At 44.2% G+C, this 21605-nt stretch overlaps 1 protein-coding gene across 2 annotated transcripts; it reads left to right on the top strand.

Annotated features, from left to right (window-relative positions):
* The first annotated feature begins 11723 nt into the window (after positions 1-11723).
* Positions 11724-21273, top strand: LOC122372075 (folate receptor alpha-like). 2 transcript variants are annotated; one of them, XM_043348948.1, is made up of 3 exons: positions 11724-12209; positions 19377-19454; positions 20182-21273. In XM_043348948.1, exons 1-3 carry the CDS (start codon positions 12136-12138, stop codon positions 20549-20551), a joined length of 522 nt encoding a protein of 173 aa, XP_043204883.1. In that variant the 5' UTR covers positions 11724-12135; the 3' UTR covers positions 20552-21273. The 2 variants fall into 2 exon arrangements, with proteins under 2 accessions (XP_043204883.1, XP_043204884.1); XM_043348949.1 differs by lacking the exon at positions 11724-12209 and adding an exon at positions 18956-19030.
* The last annotated feature ends 332 nt before the right edge of the window (positions 21274-21605 follow it).

Genomic DNA, 21605 nt, shown 5'->3' with positions numbered 1-21605 from the left:
GCGTTGGCACTCAGTTTGTGAAAATCCGGCCGGAGGCTGTACCTCTTATGACGTCATAACTCCGTGACCTGACATGACCCGATCAATTTTTTTCGGCAAAAGATGCGCAAAGGTTGCCCCAAAGGGTATTGAAAATTTCAGCCCGCTACGACAAGCCGTTTAGCGTGCACTTCGAAAAAACCTCAGGGGGGGGGGTTGATACAACCCCCCCCCCCCCCCTAGGCGTTCTAGGGTTAAAATGGATGAAGTTTTAAAAACTTCGCCACTGAATCTATCGTAACTATCGTCATACCTATAGGCTAAGCACATTTTTTTTTCATGAAGACATTTTATATTGTTAACGGTAGTGCCGATTGTGTAACCTATTGTCTCAGAATCCCGATGATGCCCATTGCCCACCTTGTCAAACCTCAACGTATGTATGCCAAATACAGTTGATGATTGTGATAGCAAGGCCCTAAAAACAGCTGATACGATGCACCCGAGAAGACTTACCGCAATCTACCTAAAGTGCATCAAACGTTCAACATAAGTTACACCGGTGATTCGGCCGTGGTCACCAAATGTGCAGTGGGTTCATGGTACTTTTGGCAGCAAGCAATATTTACATATCGTAACTTTATGACATTCCACCTTTTGACAAAATTAGTTACCCTTATGATACGTGCATAAAATGTTTTTTTTTTTTCAAACCGTCTCCTAGGGACACTCTGGTCTCAGGCAGTTCCCCAGCTGACAGAGTGGATACATATTATCCCCACACGGCCGGTCATTCCACTCATCATACGCTATCATCCCGACGCAGTGCTCAGCACCCAGCCAGTTATCTGGTTCATCAGGCCGCCAGCGTACACCCGTAGAGGCGTACGTACCGCACCCATCCGCCGCCAAAAACTCCCCTTCTACCCTCCTATCGGAGTAACCCAGCCAGGCCCACTGCCCGGCGCGGAGAGTAAACGCGCACTGGTTCTCCTCGTCGGTGTGAGGGGTGAAGAGGTGGGCGTTGATCTCTGAGCAAAGCCTCTCGGCGGTGGAGTAGTTTGCAGTCTGGTTCAGTCGGGTTACGCAGCGGCCGGCACAGCGGCTGAAGCCGACCGGACAGGCACATCGGTAGGTAGGAATATCTGCGGAGAAAGAGAGAGAAAACGGGTGCTTGAAATACACACGGGAGAGAGAGAGAGAGAGAGAGAGAGAGAGAGAGAGAGAGAGAGAGAGAGAGAGAGAGAGAGAGAGAGAGAGAGAGAGAGAGAGAGAGAGAGAGAGAGAGAGAGAGAGAGAGAGAGAGAGAGAAACGACAGACAGAATACGGATGGAAGCTTTGAAATACTTACAAAGGTGACCCACGAAATACAATGTAATAGATTTGTGAAATGGATGTTGGACCAGCCATTGAAAGTTAATTGTGTTTCTTGCTACAGATACCTAGATATAACGAGTGTTATGCTAAAACGGGAAGCCTCAGTTCCCGGGAGGGAGGATTTGGATCGCATACTGCCGCTTCCGGTACCTAGGACTTAGCGACTGACATCCGGTATACGCGCACTGCTTTGAGTTCAGCGGTTTGCCGTAGGCTAGCATATTATTCAGTCATCAAAAATTGTTTCTGCGCTTTAAAGTGTGACAATATGACGTTTAACTAAATAACAACCGGTCCATTCAACTTTTAGTAGCATGCATTTAAAATCATGATGCCTTGTCATGAACTGGTATTGCATGCAGTTTGTAGCTGGTGTAATATAGGTACTTATTCCAATGTCATTCCACGTGAAAATACGTTTGATGTTTCATTTCTGGAAACGAAATGCTATAAGGACTCAGGTGAATATATATTATCAAGAAAGCAATTGCAGCACCGTCCAAGTTCAAATTACCTGCGAATGCTCTCAATTGTCTTGGGATTCCATTGGTGCTGTGGTCATTAACCTTCGCCCCAGTGGGGGGGGGCATATGTTACCACCCTGTCGCGTTTTTTGCGTGTGAATAAAAAACCGCGGCGCGTAGCGCCGCGCCGCTTGGGGTAGCTTTTGGTACATCAATTTTGGACAATGTGTGAAATTTTTGACCCCAGGTCATGTCAGGTCAGGTCAACAGGTCAAGTTAACTGACCAAGCCTAAAAAAAAGTTTGCAATCATGTCCAGCCTGCAGTGTTTGTCAGAAAGGTTTTAAACTTGGTGGATTGCATGCTGTTATGGGCGCCTACAATTTGTATATCTCGGATTTTTTATATCCGTGACCTAAGGTCAGGTCAGTGGCGTGACCTTTCCATTACAAGTCAATGGAGAAAAATGAAAATGCCTCTAGATCCGTGTGTACGCATCGGAACAGTCCAAATATTTCAGAATTGCAATGATTTAGTCCACTCGTAATGATCAAGGTGTCATTTTTACTGATAGCCTCTAGACAGGTCATCCGAGGTCACTTGAGGCTACAAACAGTTTTTTGCCAATAACTCGCGATTGGAAAGAGATAGAACGCTGGGGATGGTCTCATTGTGTTTGTCTTGTTGAGACGCATCGACTGATATGCAACATGACCTTTTCCGGTAAGGTCATGACCTTGACCTGAGGTCAAATTTTCAAGTTGACCTTTCAAGGTCAAATTATAGTTCATTCGACGCGTCTCGGCGAGGGGAACACGATTCTGGCAATAGAAATGTCGTGGCTTTTTGTAGTCGAAAGTTATTGTTGAAAAACACTTTTCGTAAAAACAGCTATTTTTGGAGTTTTTGCCCTCTGGAGGCTAAACCGTTGACCTGAGGTTAATATTGATAATGACCTTTTCAAAAGAAGAGTTTAAAAGCTATCGTTTGTTGTTCCATGCGTTTTTCTAGCTACCATAGTTCCTGAGATAGCGGCATGTTTTCTGAAAAATATAATGACAATTTGCAAATTTTGACCTTTGATGACCTCTGGTGACCCCAATATTGCTCTAAGGTGAAAAATGACCGAAATACTTTCAAACGTACGCATTGAGAGCTATCGACTGCTTTTTACCGCGTCTTTCTAGCCTTCTTAGTTTTTGAGTTAGAGGTGGGTGGTAACATATGCCCCCCCTCACTAGGGCGAAGTTGGCTGAGACCGCCACTGGGGCGCGGGTTAATAGTTAAGCGCAGGACAAACATGCAAGAGAAAGTATGTCCAATCAAAACTCATACCTTCAGTCGGGCCAATTTTTATTCTGTGTTAAATATTCCTAGAGGCATTGTCCCTAGAGGCAAAGACTAATGGAATCATCTAAAAGAAAGCACGCATCGCCGGGAACATGGTAATTGGCATAGAGTCGTTAACATGCGGCAGGTTCCGCCCATCTCAGCCATAGTGGTGGAAAACCTTGAGAAATGGATTAGCTATAATTCATGGCTCCTTCCGACAAACTGCTGTAAGATAAGAATAGAAACTTATGTGACGGTCTTTATAGTCTGTTCCATATCAAGCTTACAGTCGGAGTTTCTCCGGCAGATCGCTCCTCCGCTCAAGAATTTGCGTCATAATGTAAGAGCTGTATATCTGTTTTAGTGCTTGTTGAGGATCATTAAATGTAAAAATCAAGTACTTCTTTGTTATCGTGACCTTTCCTCCTTTCCCAAGATATATGCTGAGATAAAATATGTTTTTATGCTTAACCCGCGCCCGGCTGGGGGTCCTGGATTTCCACGCCCTGCTGGGGGGGGGGGGTGTTTGAACACCCCCCCCCCCTTGTAACTCGGCTCCTGGGCCACGTAGCGATACGCGGAAGGCGGCGTTCGAAAGAGCGTAAAAAATAATGACGAAATCACTTCGGTCAATTTTTTGGTCAGGTCAAAGGTAAGGTCACGAGAGGTCATTGAAGGCAAAATTTCGCCGATTTCCAGGTCGAATGTCGAAAATTTCCAAGAAGCCAACGCATAACTCGAGAACCAATAGCGCTACAGCGCCGCGGAAAAGCGCATTTGATAGCCCTATTAAAGCCCTTTCTGAGTAATTCTCTCAGATTTGACCTAACTTCAACGGTTTTGCCTGCAGGGGGCAACTGCAAAAATAGCGGATTTTTTCGGAAACAGTTTTTCTGCAATAACTTTTGACCCAAGCCTTGTACGAGCTTACCTTTACCGGCATTGTGTTCCTCTCGTCAAGACGCATCGAATGAACTATAAGTTGACCTTGAAAGGTCAATTTGAAAATTTGACCTCAGGTCAAGGTCATGACCTGACCGGAAAGGGTCATGTTGCAGATCAGTCGATCCGTATCGTCGAGCTGAACACATCTAAGGCGTTTTTATCGCTCTAGCATGCCTCTATCAAAAGTTATTTGCGAAAAACTGTTAGATACCTACCATTCGTGACCTAAGATGACCTCAGGGCATAAAAAAGGGTCACGGACACCATTTTCATGTTCAGTGTGTCTAAACCACTTGTAATTCGGTGTTTGGGAGTGTTTATAATGTCTTTTGTCCAAAAGAGGCGCATTTCAATTTTCTCCCTTTGACTTATAATGGGGAGGTCGCAAAATTGACCTGACCTTAGGTCATCGATATCAAAATTCTGAGATATACATTTTGTACATGCATTTGCTCTTAGCAATCGCTGAAAGTTTCAAAGCAATCGGTCACTCGGTGTAGCTATGACAGACATTGAAACTTTTTATGAGGTGAGGTCACTTCAAGTGACCTGGTGACCTGACCTTGAATGACCTTGGTCTGAAATTTTCACAACATGTGTAGCGTTTTTGAGATATTCGCGAAATATTACAAGGGGGGGGGGTGTATAAACACCCCCCCCCCCCCAGCAGGGCGCGGGTTAATATAAAAATATCAAAAACATGAAAAAACATTAGATTTAAAAAAATTGAAAATATTTTTATATTTTAAATTTATATTTGATAGTTTTATTTTGTGTTATGTTTTTTATTAATGATCATAAATTTATATTTTTTATTTTTTTATCCCAGCCAGCAATCCCACTCCGTTCCCGATCGGGATTTTCGGACTCAGCCCGCACCACCCCGATCGGGACCGGAGTGGGACGGGATTGGGAAATGAGACACTTTGTACGGGCTGGAACGGTCCGGATATCCCAACCTACCCCGCACGGCCGGTTGGGAGATCCCGCACGTATCCGGACCGCCTTATGACGTTTTAACAAGCGCTGAAATCCGATCCCGATCGGGATTCCCCAAATCTCCCCGCACAGCCGGCTCGGAAATCCCGCACGCATCCGGACCGCCTTATGGCATTTTAACAAGCGATGAACTCCGATCCCGATCGGGATGTCCCAACTCGGCCCGCACGGCCGGTTCGGGAATACCGCAGGCATCTGACATATTAACCGCAGTCTCATAACCGCAGATTGCTGTTATGCAGATGCGACCACTTTGCTTGCGCCACCGCAAGCCCCTCGCCTCTTCACTATTCTCCAATTCTACCTTTATACCTAATGCCTGCACGACAAAATGAATTACATTGGACACTGAAATATATTCACAAATTTACTGGTTGCACACAGGTCAAATTTTTACAAATTCACAGCCTGGCCAGCACATTCGTGGCGTCGGCCATCATCTTAGCGCCACTGCAACTTGCAAGGCGCTGGCACAGCGGGCTCACTTCCGGTGTTCACAGTCATTATAGCAGGCCTGCGCCTTGTTCGTGTCGGCTCCTCTGCGGACAGTGTGTCTGTCTGCCGTCACGGGCTTCAGAGAGCCACCGCGAAACTAGACGGCTGGCATCTGGTCGGGCGGTTCACCACTGTGCGAAGAGAGCATCTGAAAATGACCAAGAGGTAATTAATCAAAGTCTGGGACACACTAAAAATCACTAAAAAATAACCCACATCTGACATTTTACATGGTAGGTATGCCTGGTAATTCAGGTTTCAAACCTACAATGCAACCATTAACGACATTTGACAATGAGACCAAACATCTTCTGTCCATGATAACTGATCAAACATGCGACAGCACGAGTGTAATTCACATGCCGTACAACCACAACGAACATAACAATTTGTATTACCTATAGCTTTCCCGCTCCCTACATCACGGATGAAGTGTGCACTACATATACTCACCCTGTTCTCAAAGACGGACTGATTTCCCTGCAACGACAACAGTTGAACCGACCGCTTGCTAGAGCCAGTTCAAAAGCAATATCCTGAGGCAGCAGCTCAAGGGAGGGATCGACACTTGACCAACGCGGCAGCGAGACTGGCCGCTGCGCTCAGAGGACGCGTCTGCCTGCACGCGGCCCATCTGGTTGCTTTTCCAGGCTTTCTGGGCCACCGGATATGGTGCCCGAAGCGCCTTCTCAGATCGGTTGGGATAACAACGTAAATCACAAGCCTGTCTAAACATAGGATTCGATTGGGCTATCCGTATCGCGTCCCAACCGATTAAGCATGCGGTCCGGAAATCCCGAGTCGCCCCTACCGCCGGCCTCTGAGGTCCGGTATCGATTGGGACAACCCAAGCCTACCCAACCCGGTAGGGACAAGTCGGGACATCCGGAGCCTATCCCGACCGTCCCCAACCGCATCCCGGACGAATTGCTGGCTGGGATGTTGTATTTTATATTTTTATATTTTTTTTTTTTAAATATGAATATAGGTATTTTAATATTTTATATAAAAATATAAATATATCAAAAATAGGTATAAAAGATATTAAAAAAATTAACAATAAAACTTAAAAATATGTTCTTGGCTCAGCACATATTTTTGGAGCATATTTACGTCTGGACAACGAGTTGCGTTGGAGAGGCCGGAAATAGTGGCGATTTCAGGACCGCAAGAATGGACCGCCATTGGAATGATTCTTTTTTAAACCGTGCACTGTTTTCGGCCGGAATTTAATAGTTACTACAAAATATTTTGTAATTACGTTTCCACCAAGAGTGAATGCCATCAGGGCTAAATTTTTAATACTATTGCATTTTGTCAAGAAGCATATAGTGCTGTTATATTGCAGTTTTAGCATTGAAGGTGGATCAACGCAGGTTTCAACGCAGGTTACGAGCAAGCATTTGATCTTTCTTGTTTATAAGCAGTGGCTAAGAAAAGGTTGATCAATCCTGAAGTTCAGTCATCATACCTCAACTTGGCAGCAAGATCCCCCAAGGACAGCAACAGAGGATATATTGTATACATGTCCTGTAAATCAAAACAAACAAGCATTTGGTCTTTCTCGTATATAAGCAGTGGCTAAGAAAAGGTTGATCAATCCTGAAGTTCAGTCATCATACCTCAACTTGGCAGCAAGATCCCCCAAGGACAGAGGATATATTGTAAACCTGTCCTGTTAATCAAAACATTTTTGTGCCTTCAAAGGCTTAAGTTATCTGTGGTGTGTTCGGAGTTAGGCTATACGGCCGTTTTTGTTGTATGTTTATGTGGAGATTGAATATAACTGTGACCCTGTGCTTGTTTGTATACTTACAGTCAAACAGGGAACAGCACATTCACATAACATACTCATAGGCGCGGGAGCCGGGGGGGGGGGGCAGTGGGGGCGGTGCCCCCACAGCTTTGAGACGGAATACCACACTTTTTTTGCAAATGTTTTCTTTTTTTGTTGAAAAAGCCGAGAGGTGAAAAATAAGTGGCCTAAAACCGGTGAGAAAACTAGATTTGGGGGTACCCTAGGTTAATCTCTATTATGGTGTGCCCCCCAGTCGGAAAGTAGTTCCCGGGCCCCTGAACATACTCACCTAGCACCTAACTCATGGCTGTACCCTGCAGGATCTGTACTTGTTCATGTCTCGAGCATTAACAAAGCACTAAAGTAGCTTAGTAATCATTTCCCACATTTTCTGAGCATCTAACATGACATACAGCAGTGCAGAGCAGCTTCAGAGAAGAAACACTTTAAATGCACAGACTCACACCAGCCCAGCCACCCAATGAGCCAGTTCCTCAGTTGACTGTTTCCCTGCAGACACAGCTTGGCAATGTGAGCTAACTTTTGGCAAGTTGAAGGTTAGCAGGTAAGATTGAGTTAGGGTGAGTACCTACCTATAACTGGGTGCTACTGCCATGCAGGTCTTGGGTAGGCTGCAAATAGGTATGTGTGATGATTGAGGTTAGGTCAGCTGTCAGGTTAGTCAGGTTCAGGTATGCTCATTGCTCAGGACACATTTTTATGGACATTTGGCAAATTAAAAAACTAACAATCTGATCTAAGCTAACCCGACTAAACATACACAACTACTGACTATATAGGAACTGAGCACCTACCTACTTGTGCCTACATCTCATACCATGTCAATGTAGAGTTCCTTGGTGGAAGATTACCCTCAGTACTTTTTATCCCAGCCCTGTGAAGAAAACTAATACTTCTAAGCTCTGAGTCACTGCTGGCCATCCACAGGAAGAAAAGCTGAGACTGAGAGCTTTGCCATTGTATATTGGACCAATAATGACTATCACGAATGACTATGAACACATAATATGATCACATCGTTGCATGGATTGTCACATTGACAATTTTACTACAATCCTTTTTTCAAGAAATACAGTGATGATGATCAACATCAAAATCAACATAAAGTGGATTTAGTGACCCAAGCTTTCTCCTCCAGTAGCAATGGAATGATCGCATGTTTCATTTGCCAGACACTGAGTACCTGATGCACATTACAATCTGCATAGCATCTAACAGGGCCTCGGCTAAGGAATTTTGACTGGTGGGCCACTTGGGCAGCGACATGGACTGACCTTCGTAGCCATAACCCCCCCCCCCCCATTTTCGATTTCTCCCCAGATTTCGGCCACTTTATTCTGCAAAAAAAGTCAGGATGGCATTCAAATAATGTGTAAAAAACGGGGCTCGACCCCCCCCCCCGACTCTTCAGAGAGAGAGAGGAGAGAGTAGGGACCCACAACCCTCTCAGTGGTGATACTCCCGCGGTGCACATAAAATCGCACAAGCACGGAATATATAGTCTACGACATATCGTAGTAGGTACATATCGACATATCGACATGCCGTAGACTATATATTCCGTGGCACAAGTATGCACACAATATTGACACAGATTATAAAACTTTGGACGATAACTTACGGCCGTGAGTGGATCGCTCGCCGACTAGTCGGAGATTCGGAAGCGGTCGGATGGGATCGGGCGTTGTTGGGTGGATCGGGAGGAATTATGAACAGCACGAGTGCAACTTTATATATAAAATGGGTTGTAGCAGGAACCCAAAAGGGGGTTGTAGCAGCAACCCCAACATCTCTGAAAATGATCATTAAGCCTATTGGTGTCGCATGGAAAATAATTGACTCAAAAGCCCAAGCGCACTGCGCAACCCTGGTATTTTCTGTAAAAAAAAAAACTAAGTTATGTCCACGTTCACTTCTGGTGAACAGTGTCCCAAACTTCAGATTTCTCTTGGGTGTCTGAGTAGAAAATTCGAGCCACCCAAAATGCGAGAGTGGAAAATTATCCATTCTTATTCTTGAGTGTCATCTTCAGCCCAAATGAGAAAATTTTGGAATGCTGACTGTGGACGGTTCGAAATTCGTCCAACTGGTCAGGTGTGTGACTGCAAGCATCATACCGGTCGTGAAGACGCATAATATCGCTTGCAGACTTCAATCGGCTGGATGTCGCCGACACTACCTCTAGTTTGACTCTGGCTTATATCGTGTCTATCGGCGAGCCGTCTGAGATCGCACGCAGGCTTATCCCCGACCGTCTGAACTGGTCTGTTCTTTATTCGTAGTTTTTCTTGTAACCGACTGGTCTGCGGCAGATGCTTATGTGACTGCAACCACTCGATCGATCGGAAAGCTTGCAAGAACTCTCGCAGACCTCGATCGGCTGGAAGCCGCCGACACTATCTGTAATTGACAGAGGCAGACGTCTTTCGCGATTATTGCATACAATTTAAAGCCTCGGTCACACTTCACCGGATTGGACCAACGGACGAGAAACGGACGAGAACTGTCAGCGTCCGGTGATGTCCGTTTGTTTCCGTTGGACGTCCGTTTGTCATCCGTTAATATCCGTTCCATGTCCGGTGGTGTCCGGTTGAGCACACCGGACACCACCGGACATGGAACGGATATGAACGGATGAGAACACCGTTCCGTGCTTCTATCCTCAGGATACTGAAATCCTTCTCCTCCACGCCGCACCCCCCTCCGGGCTGGACAGGCAACTTTATCTCATGCGGGCTGCTCCCTTGGAGCGGCACCGCTGCTCCCGAGGGAGCGCACCCCGTAGCCGGGTGCAGTGAGTGCCTTGGGGCTGGGTGGCCTGTCCTCTGGACGGGCTCAGCCCCGGCGACTCACTAGGGTGCCTGCCCAGACCAATGTCTCCCCCTATATCCTATCATCCTCCCGGCTCTGAAATGGTCTCATTGGACCGAAAGGGCCTAACCCAACAAAACAAAACAAAAAAAGGACGTCCAACGGAAACGAACGGACGTCCCCCGGACATCACCGGACGCCGTCCGTTTCTCGTCCATTGGTCCAATCTGGTGAAAAGTGACCGAGGCTTAGTCCACTTAGTCCACTATAGTTCACTTTTTACCCCAAGAGGATATTGCAAACAATAGGACTAGGTTGAATTTTTTCACAAGAATATGTTTCACCGATGGCTACTTTACAGCCTGAAAATGTACGATAAGATCTGCTAATTCAATTTGAAACATGTGAAAATGTGGAAACTTAGATTTTTCGGAAAATTACTGGTGGGCCAAATCTTTGAGGCTGGTGGGCCATTTCGGGTCACTGGTGGGCCATTTGGCCCACCAGTTAACATGTTAGCCGAGGCCCTGGCATCTAAGCATAGTAAAACTGCCTAAGTCCATTCATTCTAGATTTTAACTTGATAGTTAGCACTAATTTATCTTGCTGTTGTAAGTTATCATTCAATATTCATACCAATACATCAATATGTGCTCAGTCAACATTTTCTGGCATGATCCTGCTCAGCATGCTCTTCAGTATTGCTCCAAGGTCTGCAATATTATAGCTTGTTTTTGGACAATAAGCTCTTTTAATTTTACTTTTTCTTGCTGATATATGAGCCCGATCAACTTGCGTTTATCAACCAAAATTTCATAACTTGTTCAACTTGATATTGATATTGCTCAGTAGTCAGGACCTCTGTCAGCCTCCTGGATACTTCAGATTGTTTTCAGTCAACATGCTTCTTATATATGATATAAGTCAATCTTAAGGGATTCAAAACATCCAACAAAACGACGTACAAGAGCAAGAAAACCACCAGATCAAGATAAACTAAAAAATGGCCTTGGAACAGAGCCAAGTGGTGCTCCATTTGTTTGTTTACAATGATTGTAGTGCTGATGTATTTTTAGGACTCTGAACGTCGGCTTATAAAAAAATGAAATGTTTTTACAAAAGTTATAAGGCAAGTAATATTTATCTGAAAGAACTAAAATATTCAAAAGCCAAACACTATGAAATACATGAATCGGAACGAAAAAGTAACCCAAAAATCCAGCCTAATCACCGGCTCCTAAAACTGCAACACAATCAGCACTCCCGCAACTCGTTGTCCAGACGTTAATATGCATTTTTGGAAAGGAGGTAAGGTCATGATAACAAAGAAGTACTTGATTTTTACATTAAAGGAAAAGGGCCACCTTTAACATGGGGATTGAAACTGAGATAGCCATCTTGTAGCCCGTGTCCGAAAACCTCTCTGTCTATCTCCTTACGGCCGATTTCGGCCTCCATTCGTAGTTATCGGCAATTTTAAAAGAAAATATGCCAGGAATGCGTTCTTATCCCAGGAATGCGTTCTTATCCGACAATACAGCCACCCGCGGCGAGGCTTTGGTTTTTAACCAATCAGCTTGCAGCAGTACTGATCAGGCACGGATCCCTGTACTAGCGAGCAGACCACGAGCAGTTGCGTTATTTTTCGTTGTCTGTTCTGGCAATCGGCCGGCGGATGAACATCCGCAATCGAATCTTGAAATCCGTCGCGCTGATTGGTGATGAGTTTCATGAGCTACTTTCATGAGGTCTATGAAAGTAAACCTATGCTATGCCCTGAACAGATGACATCTCGTTCGGTAGCCAATTGCTAAAATGCATTTTTATCTTACGCAAGGCAGTATACCATATTTTATACCGTGGCTCTGATCCGAAATCAGGGCATTTTTGTTCGAACAAATACCTATAATAACGATGAAGAAGTGCGTGATCCGCGGAGCAAACGACCTACGTCGGGTCGGGACTGATATGCGTGTGACTGTGCACAAGTAAGTACCTAGGTACCTAGGTAGTTACCTAAATTCTTATTTATTGCAATGGCTCTTCTATTACTTTTGTTTTCACAGAACTCTCCCCTGGATTAGCAAACCCTTTTGAACTGTTCAGGCTTTCACAACTGAAATGCCAGACTGGATAAAAAAACGCAAGTTATGCCGAATATGTCATGCGAAGTGGCGTGATTGCGGCATTGCCACGAAAATTTCATCGCACATCCAGCATAATTTTGCATGCGTCAAATTCAGCGCATGGTGGCAGCTGAATTTTTAGGCGCAGGGTGACCGCATGGCGCATAATGTTTATGCAAATGGCTGTCACCGAATTTTTTGACACGCTGTGGTCAATCTAGCAGCAGACTTGCCCTGCGGGCGCTTGCAGGTCTGAAGAGAGTCGGAACTTCCGGCCTGGGCCTTGTTTCACCTTAAGATTCTACAGTGTGCCACACAAATTGTGGTATTGGGTTTTCATGGGAACATTAACTAATTCAGACGCTCAGAAAGGGAAGAGCGTCTGACTCCGAGGCCCCGGAACGATCTGTCTGGTTGATATAGCCTTGGTCGGTAGATATGCACATGTGCTTTATGTAAAAGTGGCTTAATTTTGGTGCAAACAGGCACCCAACTTTCAGTGGAAATCATGCACTGGAATTTCAGCTCAAAATTGCTTGCTTCAAATTTTTGCGCATGAGGGGCTCACGGGCATCCGGCGTAGTGTATGGATGTTTTCCAGTCTGGCTGAAAGGCAGAACTCAGACACATTTATCCAGCCCTTCAAATCCCATTTCCTGGTTGTGGTAACACCTACCTTTCCATGGGGGTTTGGTTCATCTCTTGTCTACACAGTTTTCTTTCACTTATGTGCTGACAAGAAAAGGAAACTCACCAGAGCCCAGTTTCACCAAGTGCGGTAAACTCAATTTGGGGTAAACTACCAAACTACCCCACTACTTAACTACAAAAACTACCCCAAAATTAAGTTTACCGCACTTGGTGAAACTGGGCTCAGTGGAGCTATTCAGCTTAATACACAGAGTATGTGTTGCATGGACTAAGCATGTGTTGACCCTTTTTTACTTTTAGGTTCCCGCTAAAAAAAGAAGTACAGAGAAAAGTGGATGAGGGTGTGTGGCATGACCAATGAGCCAAGACCACATGACCACTTAAACTTAAAGGGACCCTCCCACCTTCAAAAAAGTTAATGAATTGGCATAAAAGTGATGTAGCGTGAATCACAAAGAGCGAAAATGAACATCTACCAAATTTTACCGGAAAATATTTAACCGTTTTCGAGATATAAGACTTTTATTTTTGTTTACTTTTTGGGAACTCCGCTGTTTCTATGACGTCACATAAAGGTTTTCTTTACGTCGGCATTTGGAAGCAATAATTTGGTATCAAAGTGCGACAAATATTGCGCGAATGATGCGTTTATCTTATCAAGGTCAATATATGATGGCCAACGAAGGATTCCAGGACAATTCTTCTTATGGCATTTTTTCGTATCGCAATTCTTCGTCTGCAAATCTTCGTCAGGGTATTTATTCGTATCGCATTACTTTGTCTCGCATCACTCATCAGTGTATATGAAAATCGGCTCGCATTTCTTCTTCAACGCAAATATATGCAAGAGTAAGCATTGATGGACAAATAAATGCACCGACGAAGATTTGTAGACGAAGAAATGCGGACGAAGAAATGTCATGCGAGGATTCGTTCGGGTACCATGACATTTATGTGATTTCAAAGTCAAGGTTCACACTTGACAGCTGATCTGCTAAATCAAGCCAAGAATCCAAACTATCAAAAAACTATAAATATTTGTTTGTCTGTCACAGAGGTCTCAAGCAATATAAGGTTGACATATGTTGAATCAAAAATCTACTGCCACAACTCACATCTCCTGCCTTAGTTTATCATTGTTGTTTTAACTTGCTTTCAAGAGAAACAGAAGCCAGTATCTGATATCACTTCAGATGATTGTTTCAAGATCTGAGTTCAAATGGAATTAAAAGCAAGATCAAGATGAAACAGGGATTATTGCTGTTAAAGTAGTTTGGCCATGATACAACAGGCACATAAATCATTAGCCAAATCAAATACTGGTTGGTTTGTCAAGATGTTTGTTGTCTGTCGTCTGTCGAGCTGCTATGAACACTGAACGCTCTCACTCTTACTTTAAAGAGAGTAGTTTAAGTTGAATGGTAGTGAGCTGTAATTAGACAAAGCAGCTATTCAGTGCTCACATCAAGCCAGGCTAGGAAATGGCATCAACTGTGGTGGGAGGAAGCAGGTTCGGCAGGCCTATGTTGTAAACTTCTGTTGTGTCTTGTGTTTGATTAACTGATGTTTTCTGCTCTGTTTTGTGCAGTGATAGTAGCAGGTAACTGCATGCTTGTCAAATTATGTGAATAAACGAATTCATAACATTGCATTTTTCTCTCCATGCAAGGAACAAGTAAGATGTTGTAGAAAATGTAATAGAGGGCTGCATTGCTGATTTCATGCACTTTATCAGAGCTTTATTTAGAATTGCTTTCCTGAAAGCTACACACAGGCCACAGCACTGAAATTCACAATGTCATAGCTTTTGGCAGAAAAAAAGACTTGCCTAGGTAAAATTGGCTGAAAGTATGGCAGAGCAGGTCTTGATGCGTATGCCCATCCGTGTGCTTGCCGAAGCCGAACTGACTGCAACACATTAACTCTGACCCACCATGGTGGCTGGCATATCCTGAACTTTCACCACTCTAAACAAGACAACTTTCAGCCCTCAGCATTGTATTAAAACACTGTACATGGCAGTTGACACTCAAAATTTGTTTCAGTGCCATCCACGGACAACATCAGTCGCCATTCACCAGGCCAGTAAAAACAGAATAGATAATAGCTTCAAAGTTCAAACCCATGTAGTCAGAGTTACTAGGTCTGCACCTCAAAACAAAATCCAGGTGACATTCACCACGCCAGTAAAAAAACAGGTAGGTACTTAGGTAACGTAACAGCTTCAAATCTGGTAACATGTTGGTCGGACTTAACACTACCATATGTACATGGAATAATATGATGCCAAACAATAGTGCAACCATTCTGGACAACAAAAGTGTATGATAAAATTAATTTAGAATACTTTGGCAGCATGATTTACGAGCACAGGCAGGTGTTACCTACCAGCCTTCTCAATGCTCGTAAAACCAACATTGTAGTTTTGATTTTACCTTACATGATAACACACTTGGCTGCAATGGCACATTTAATTTAACACTGTGAAAAGACCAGTTATAACCACTTCACAAGCACAATTGCACCTCATGCCGACATCCTTTTCCAAAGACAGTCAGCAGCGTCTTTCGTCAAAACTGGAAGATCAATCCCCTTTCAACTGTTAACATCAAAAATATTTCTTCATGGTGTGATCTCCTATGGAAACCTTGCGGGAAAAGAATTAATGTCAATTGTCAGCTCTTCAAATTTCTTTGGACTTAAACTTGCAGTACCATATCCAGTTTGCTTTGATATTTTGTTTTTCATTCAATGTTGAAGTTGAACACCAAGCTCCAGATATAGCAGGCAGCTTGATCATCTTCGGCCTTGGTATAATATCAGTCCAAGTTCCAGTGGTGGGTATCTTCTAATATTCAAATTAAAATGAAAAGCAATAGGCTTTCTCAGCGCCGACGGCGGATTTCACGTTGATAAAAAAGGGAGCTCAAGGTCAGCAAAACTCGGGTTCAAGGAATGGCGGGCGTTGAAATGACTGCTGACGTCATCAACAAACCGCTAATGGTTAAGAGATAGGGACTAAGCTGGTCCCACCCTGCAAGTAAAGGGAAGAAATTTCTTGAACACCATAAAGCTGCGGGGGTTGCAACCAGGATAAATGGTGGTTTCTGAGCCTGGCCGCAAACTTGGCTATCTCAACTCAAAACTAATGTTAAGGTGGGATGGTCCCTTTAAAGGGACCCTCCCACCTTCAAAAAAGTTAATGAATTGGCATAAAAGTGATGTAGCGTGAATCACAAAGAGCGAAAATGAACATCTACCAAATTTTACCGGAAAATATTTAACCGTTTTCGAGATATAAGACTTTTATTTTTGTTTACTTTTTGGGAACTCCGCTGTTTCTATGACGTCACATAAAGGTTTTCTTTACGTCGGCATTTGGAAGCAATAATTTGGTATCAAAGTGCGACAAATATTGCGCGAATGATGCGTTTATCTTATCAAGGTCAATATATGATGGCCAACGAAGGATTCCAGGACAATTCTTCTTATGGCATTTTTTCGTATCGCAATTCTTCGTCTGCAAATCTTCGTCAGGGTATTTATTCGTATCGCATTACTTTGTCTCGCATCACTCATCAGTGTATATGAAAATCGGCTCGCATTTCTTCTTCAACGCAAATATATGCAAGAGTAAGCATTGATGGACAAATAAATGCACCGACGAAGATTTGTAGACGAAGAAATGCGGACGAAGAAATGTCATGCGAGGATTCGTTCGGGTACCATGACATTTATGTGATTTCAAAGTCAAGGTTCACACTTGACAGCTGATCTGCTAAATCAAGCCAAGAATCCAAACTATCAAAAAACTATAAATATTTGTTTGTCTGTCACAGAGGTCTCAAGCAATATAAGGTTGACATATGTTGAATCAAAAATCTACTGCCACAACTCACATCTCCTGCCTTAGTTTATCATTGTTGTTTTAACTTGCTTTCAAGAGAAACAGAAGCCAGTATCTGATATCACTTCAGATGATTGTTTCAAGATCTGAGTTCAAATGGAATTAAAAGCAAGATCAAGATGAAACAGGGATTATTGCTGTTAAAGTAGTTTGGCCATGATACAACAGGCACATAAATCATTAGCCAAATCAAATACTGGTTGGTTTGTCAAGATGTTTGTTGTCTGTCGTCTGTCGAGCTGCTATGAACACTGAACGCTCTCACTCTTACTTTAAAGAGAGTAGTTTAAGTTGAATGGTAGTGAGCTGTAATTAGACAAAGCAGCTATTCAGTGCTCACATCAAGCCAGGCTAGGAAATGGCATCAACTGTGGTGGGAGGAAGCAGGTTCGGCAGGCCTATGTTGTAAACTTCTGTTGTGTCTTGTGTTTGATTAACTGATGTTTTCTGCTCTGTTTTGTGCAGTGATAGTAGCAGGTAACTGCATGCTTGTCAAATTATGTGAATAAACGAATTCATAACATTGCATTTTTCTCTCCATGCAAGGAACAAGTAAGATGTTGTAGAAAATGTAATAGAGGGCTGCATTGCTGATTTCATGCACTTTATCAGAGCTTTATTTAGAATTGCTTTCCTGAAAGCTACACACAGGCCACAGCACTGAAATTCACAATGTCATAGCTTTTGGCAGAAAAAAAGACTTGCCTAGGTAAAATTGGCTGAAAGTATGGCAGAGCAGGTCTTGATGCGTATGCCCATCCGTGTGCTTGCCGAAGCCGAACTGACTGCAACACATTAACTCTGACCCACCATGGTGGCTGGCATATCCTGAACTTTCACCACTCTAAACAAGACAACTTTCAGCCCTCAGCATTGTATTAAAACACTGTACATGGCAGTTGACACTCAAAATTTGTTTCAGTGCCATCCACGGACAACATCAGTCGCCATTCACCAGGCCAGTAAAAACAGAATAGATAATAGCTTCAAAGTTCAAACCCATGTAGTCAGAGTTACTAGGTCTGCACCTCAAAACAAAATCCAGGTGACATTCACCACGCCAGTAAAAAAACAGGTAGGTACTTAGGTAACGTAACAGCTTCAAATCTGGTAACATGTTGGTCGGACTTAACACTACCATATGTACATGGAATAATATGATGCCAAACAATAGTGCAACCATTCTGGACAACAAAAGTGTATGATAAAATTAATTTAGAATACTTTGGCAGCATGATTTACGAGCACAGGCAGGTGTTACCTACCAGCCTTCTCAATGCTCGTAAAACCAACATTGTAGTTTTGATTTTACCTTACATGATAACACACTTGGCTGCAATGGCACATTTAATTTAACACTGTGAAAAGACCAGTTATAACCACTTCACAAGCACAATTGCACCTCATGCCGACATCCTTTTCCAAAGACAGTCAGCAGCGTCTTTCGTCAAAACTGGAAGATCAATCCCCTTTCAACTGTTAACATCAAAAATATTTCTTCATGGTGTGATCTCCTATGGAAACCTTGCGGGAAAAGAATTAATGTCAATTGTCAGCTCTTCAAATTTCTTTGGACTTAAACTTGCAGTACCATATCCAGTTTGCTTTGATATTTTGTTTTTCATTCAATGTTGAAGTTGAACACCAAGCTCCAGATATAGCAGGCAGCTTGATCATCTTCGGCCTTGGTATAATATCAGTCCAAGTTCCAGTGGTGGGTATCTTCTAATATTCAAATTAAAATGAAAAGCAATAGGCTTTCTCAGCGCCGACGGCGGATTTCACGTTGATAAAAAAGGGAGCTCAAGGTCAGCAAAACTCGGGTTCAAGGAATGGCGGGCGTTGAAATGACTGCTGACGTCATCAACAAACCGCTAATGGTTAAGAGATAGGGACTAAGCTGGTCCCACCCTGCAAGTAAAGGGAAGAAATTTCTTGAACACCATAAAGCTGCGGGGGTTGCAACCAGGATAAATGGTGGTTTCTGAGCCTGGCCGCAAACTTGGCTATCTCAACTCAAAACTAATGTTAAGGTGGGATGGTCCCTTTAACAAGAAGTGCGCACCATGATAAGCACAGTCAAAAACGTTTGCGTCTAAAGAACAGTGCTGTGCCGGATCAGAATGTAAGTTATTTTTTAAAAGTGATGAAAATGCCTGCAAAGTTATCAAAAGACTTTGAATATTGTTTTTGTAACACTTCACTCTAAAGTTATTCCTAGTACCAGACATTACAGCTTTAGTGCAGAGTCTTTATTTGTGATATTTTTAGCCAAAAATTATTACTAGTACCGAGCCCTTACAGCTTTACAGCCCTAGTACCTTGCCCTTATTTTTTATATTTTTTAGCCATTTCAACCTAACCGAATATCTGTATGTTTGTATGTTATTGTTTTGATCTGTATTTTATGCTACCTCCCTATAGGTAAGTTTTATTAAGACATGTGGTAACGGTGTGCTGATTTTTTACAGATTCCGTATACGCCTTGGGTTGCTGTCGCTGCTCGGTCACCCACAGATGAAAGTGATCAAGAAATGGACATCACTCAGGTAAGATTCAAGCGTCCTTTATTTTACACATAATACACTAAGCAGTAGCACCCTAACCGCAACATATGGGAATGCATTGCCTGGTGGGTGCCTACTGCCTACCTGTATGCCAAGTTTCAGCTAAATCGCCCCAGTAATTACAGAGTTATTGAAATGGGAACAAAATCGGCACCTCTTCTTTTTGCATTTTGCACGTGCAGTGGGGGTCACTCACATAGATCAAGAGCATCCGACCTTTGGTTGAAGGGGTGCAGCTACCCTACAAAATTTACCGCAAGACCGCCCAAGCGGCTGCTGAGATGAGCCTCTCAAAATCACTTCTTTTGCAACTTTTGACAAATAACACCCTTGACTTTTCACGTGGCACGTGCCACGACGGTCCCTGTAATGTATCAAGAGTAGTCAATTATGGGGTAGAGGGAATAGGGCTAGCCAACAAAAAAAAAAAGACCGCAGGCCAATCGGTCCAGCGGTTGCTGAGATATAAGCCTCTCAAAAGCGTTACAGGCCGGGCCGGGTCGGGCCGCTCATACTGAGCTTTTTCCGTGATATTGTAAAGACTTCGCTTCGCTCGCTCGCTCGTAATTAGCAATTCATGGTTGACTATATGGATTAAGCTAAGTGATTGCGCTCTATTAGCACACTATCTAAGTAGCCCTTAATTGCTGCCGGTGCGTGGACTGTGAAAGTGAGCCGAGCTGTGACGCAAACCGTGCGCCTTTTTCAGGTGTGGGATCACTCGTGGAAGTTCACGGCGGATACGGAGCCGTGCATGCAGCTCTGGTTCGATCCTGCTCACGGAAGCCCCAATGACGCCGTGGCGCGCATCTGGGCTGAGAGGGTGGTGGCGGCCGGTGCGCGGGCGCTGCCGCGTGGCTGGTGGCCGCGGCCCTGGCGGCAGCGGCCCGCTCCTGACCCGGTCGCCCTGTGCCGAGCACAGAGCGCCGACTGAGGTCAGTCTTGTGATCGAGCTTCCGCGCCGGAGGTGGAACAGGTGGAGCTGGCGGTCACCTGCGCGGGCTCGGCGGCCTGTAAGCCGTGCCGAGACGAACCGCGACACTCTTGCTAGATCTGCACCCCATTGTAATCTTCTGTAGTCGATATTCGGTAGGTACTCAATGCTCATTTTTCTGATATTAGACGAGTGGCGGGTTTTGATGTTACATTGGAGACTGCTGTCTCGGGTGGCCCGACAGTGTTCGATTGTGGTGTAATGTAGATACATAGACGGGATGCCGCGGCTCGGATTCGTAGCTGGACTACCATGTGCCTGTCGATTGAGATGCTTTGCCTGGCGATTGAGATGATTCGGGGCGCGGCCCCACACTGACGCCATGGTGCAATGAGTGACTGGCGACAACTAAGCAATTATGTACTTTTGTAGAACACATGTTTTCATGGATACGAGAGGCAGTCCTTTTTTCGCTAGCAGTCATTTGGTTCACGATACTTTCGATACCGACAAATATGTTCGGGCGGCCGGTCCGTCCACAGCTAATGCGTGCTTGCCCGCCGGTGCCTAACGGAGCGCTGTGCTGTCTACGCTCACTGGTCGCTGGCCCGAGAGCCGTTCGGTTGCTGCTGTTAAAACAGTTCTCACAAAAACACGCTGGCTGGCTGCCAGTTCTTCACCAATGAGAGGCCCAGTAGCATCAGCAGGTAGCATTGTTTAATATTACTATTCCATTTTGTTTACCCATATGTCCGACCTAGAGCCGACTGGTAAAAAGCGGCAACCGAGCAGCCCTCCGCAGCGCTGCAGATCATGTACGCTCGATTATACACAATATATGTGTCTTTCTTGCACACAGAGACATGACGTTTTGTAGAGCTTTTATATCGCTTGTGGCTGAAAGGAATATTGTACATTTTAGAGCTTTCATATACGCGAGAAAATATGGTGCAAAAAAACATTTATGAAGCCTGTTGAATTTTAAAGTTTGTTGGGGCATTTCACAGACTGTGTCGGTGGGCAGGGCAGCCCGGCCCCGGCCGCCGCCGCCGCCGCCGCCTCCTTCACTGGTATGTGGCAGGGACGGAAGCTTCGTATTGATATACCGGGGTGCAACTCAAGCAGCATATCACCTATCAAACAACCTTCGGTTATGAAGTGAATGAAAACTAAATATTATGTATAACTGTGATCTGCGC

Source organism: Amphibalanus amphitrite, unplaced genomic scaffold, assembly GCF_019059575.1.
Source record: "Amphibalanus amphitrite isolate SeventyFive unplaced genomic scaffold, NRLGWU_Aamphi_draft 001312F_arrow, whole genome shotgun sequence".
NCBI classification, from domain to species: domain Eukaryota; kingdom Metazoa; phylum Arthropoda; class Thecostraca; order Balanomorpha; family Balanidae; genus Amphibalanus; species Amphibalanus amphitrite.
This window is presented reverse-complemented; position numbering and strand designations above follow the sequence as displayed.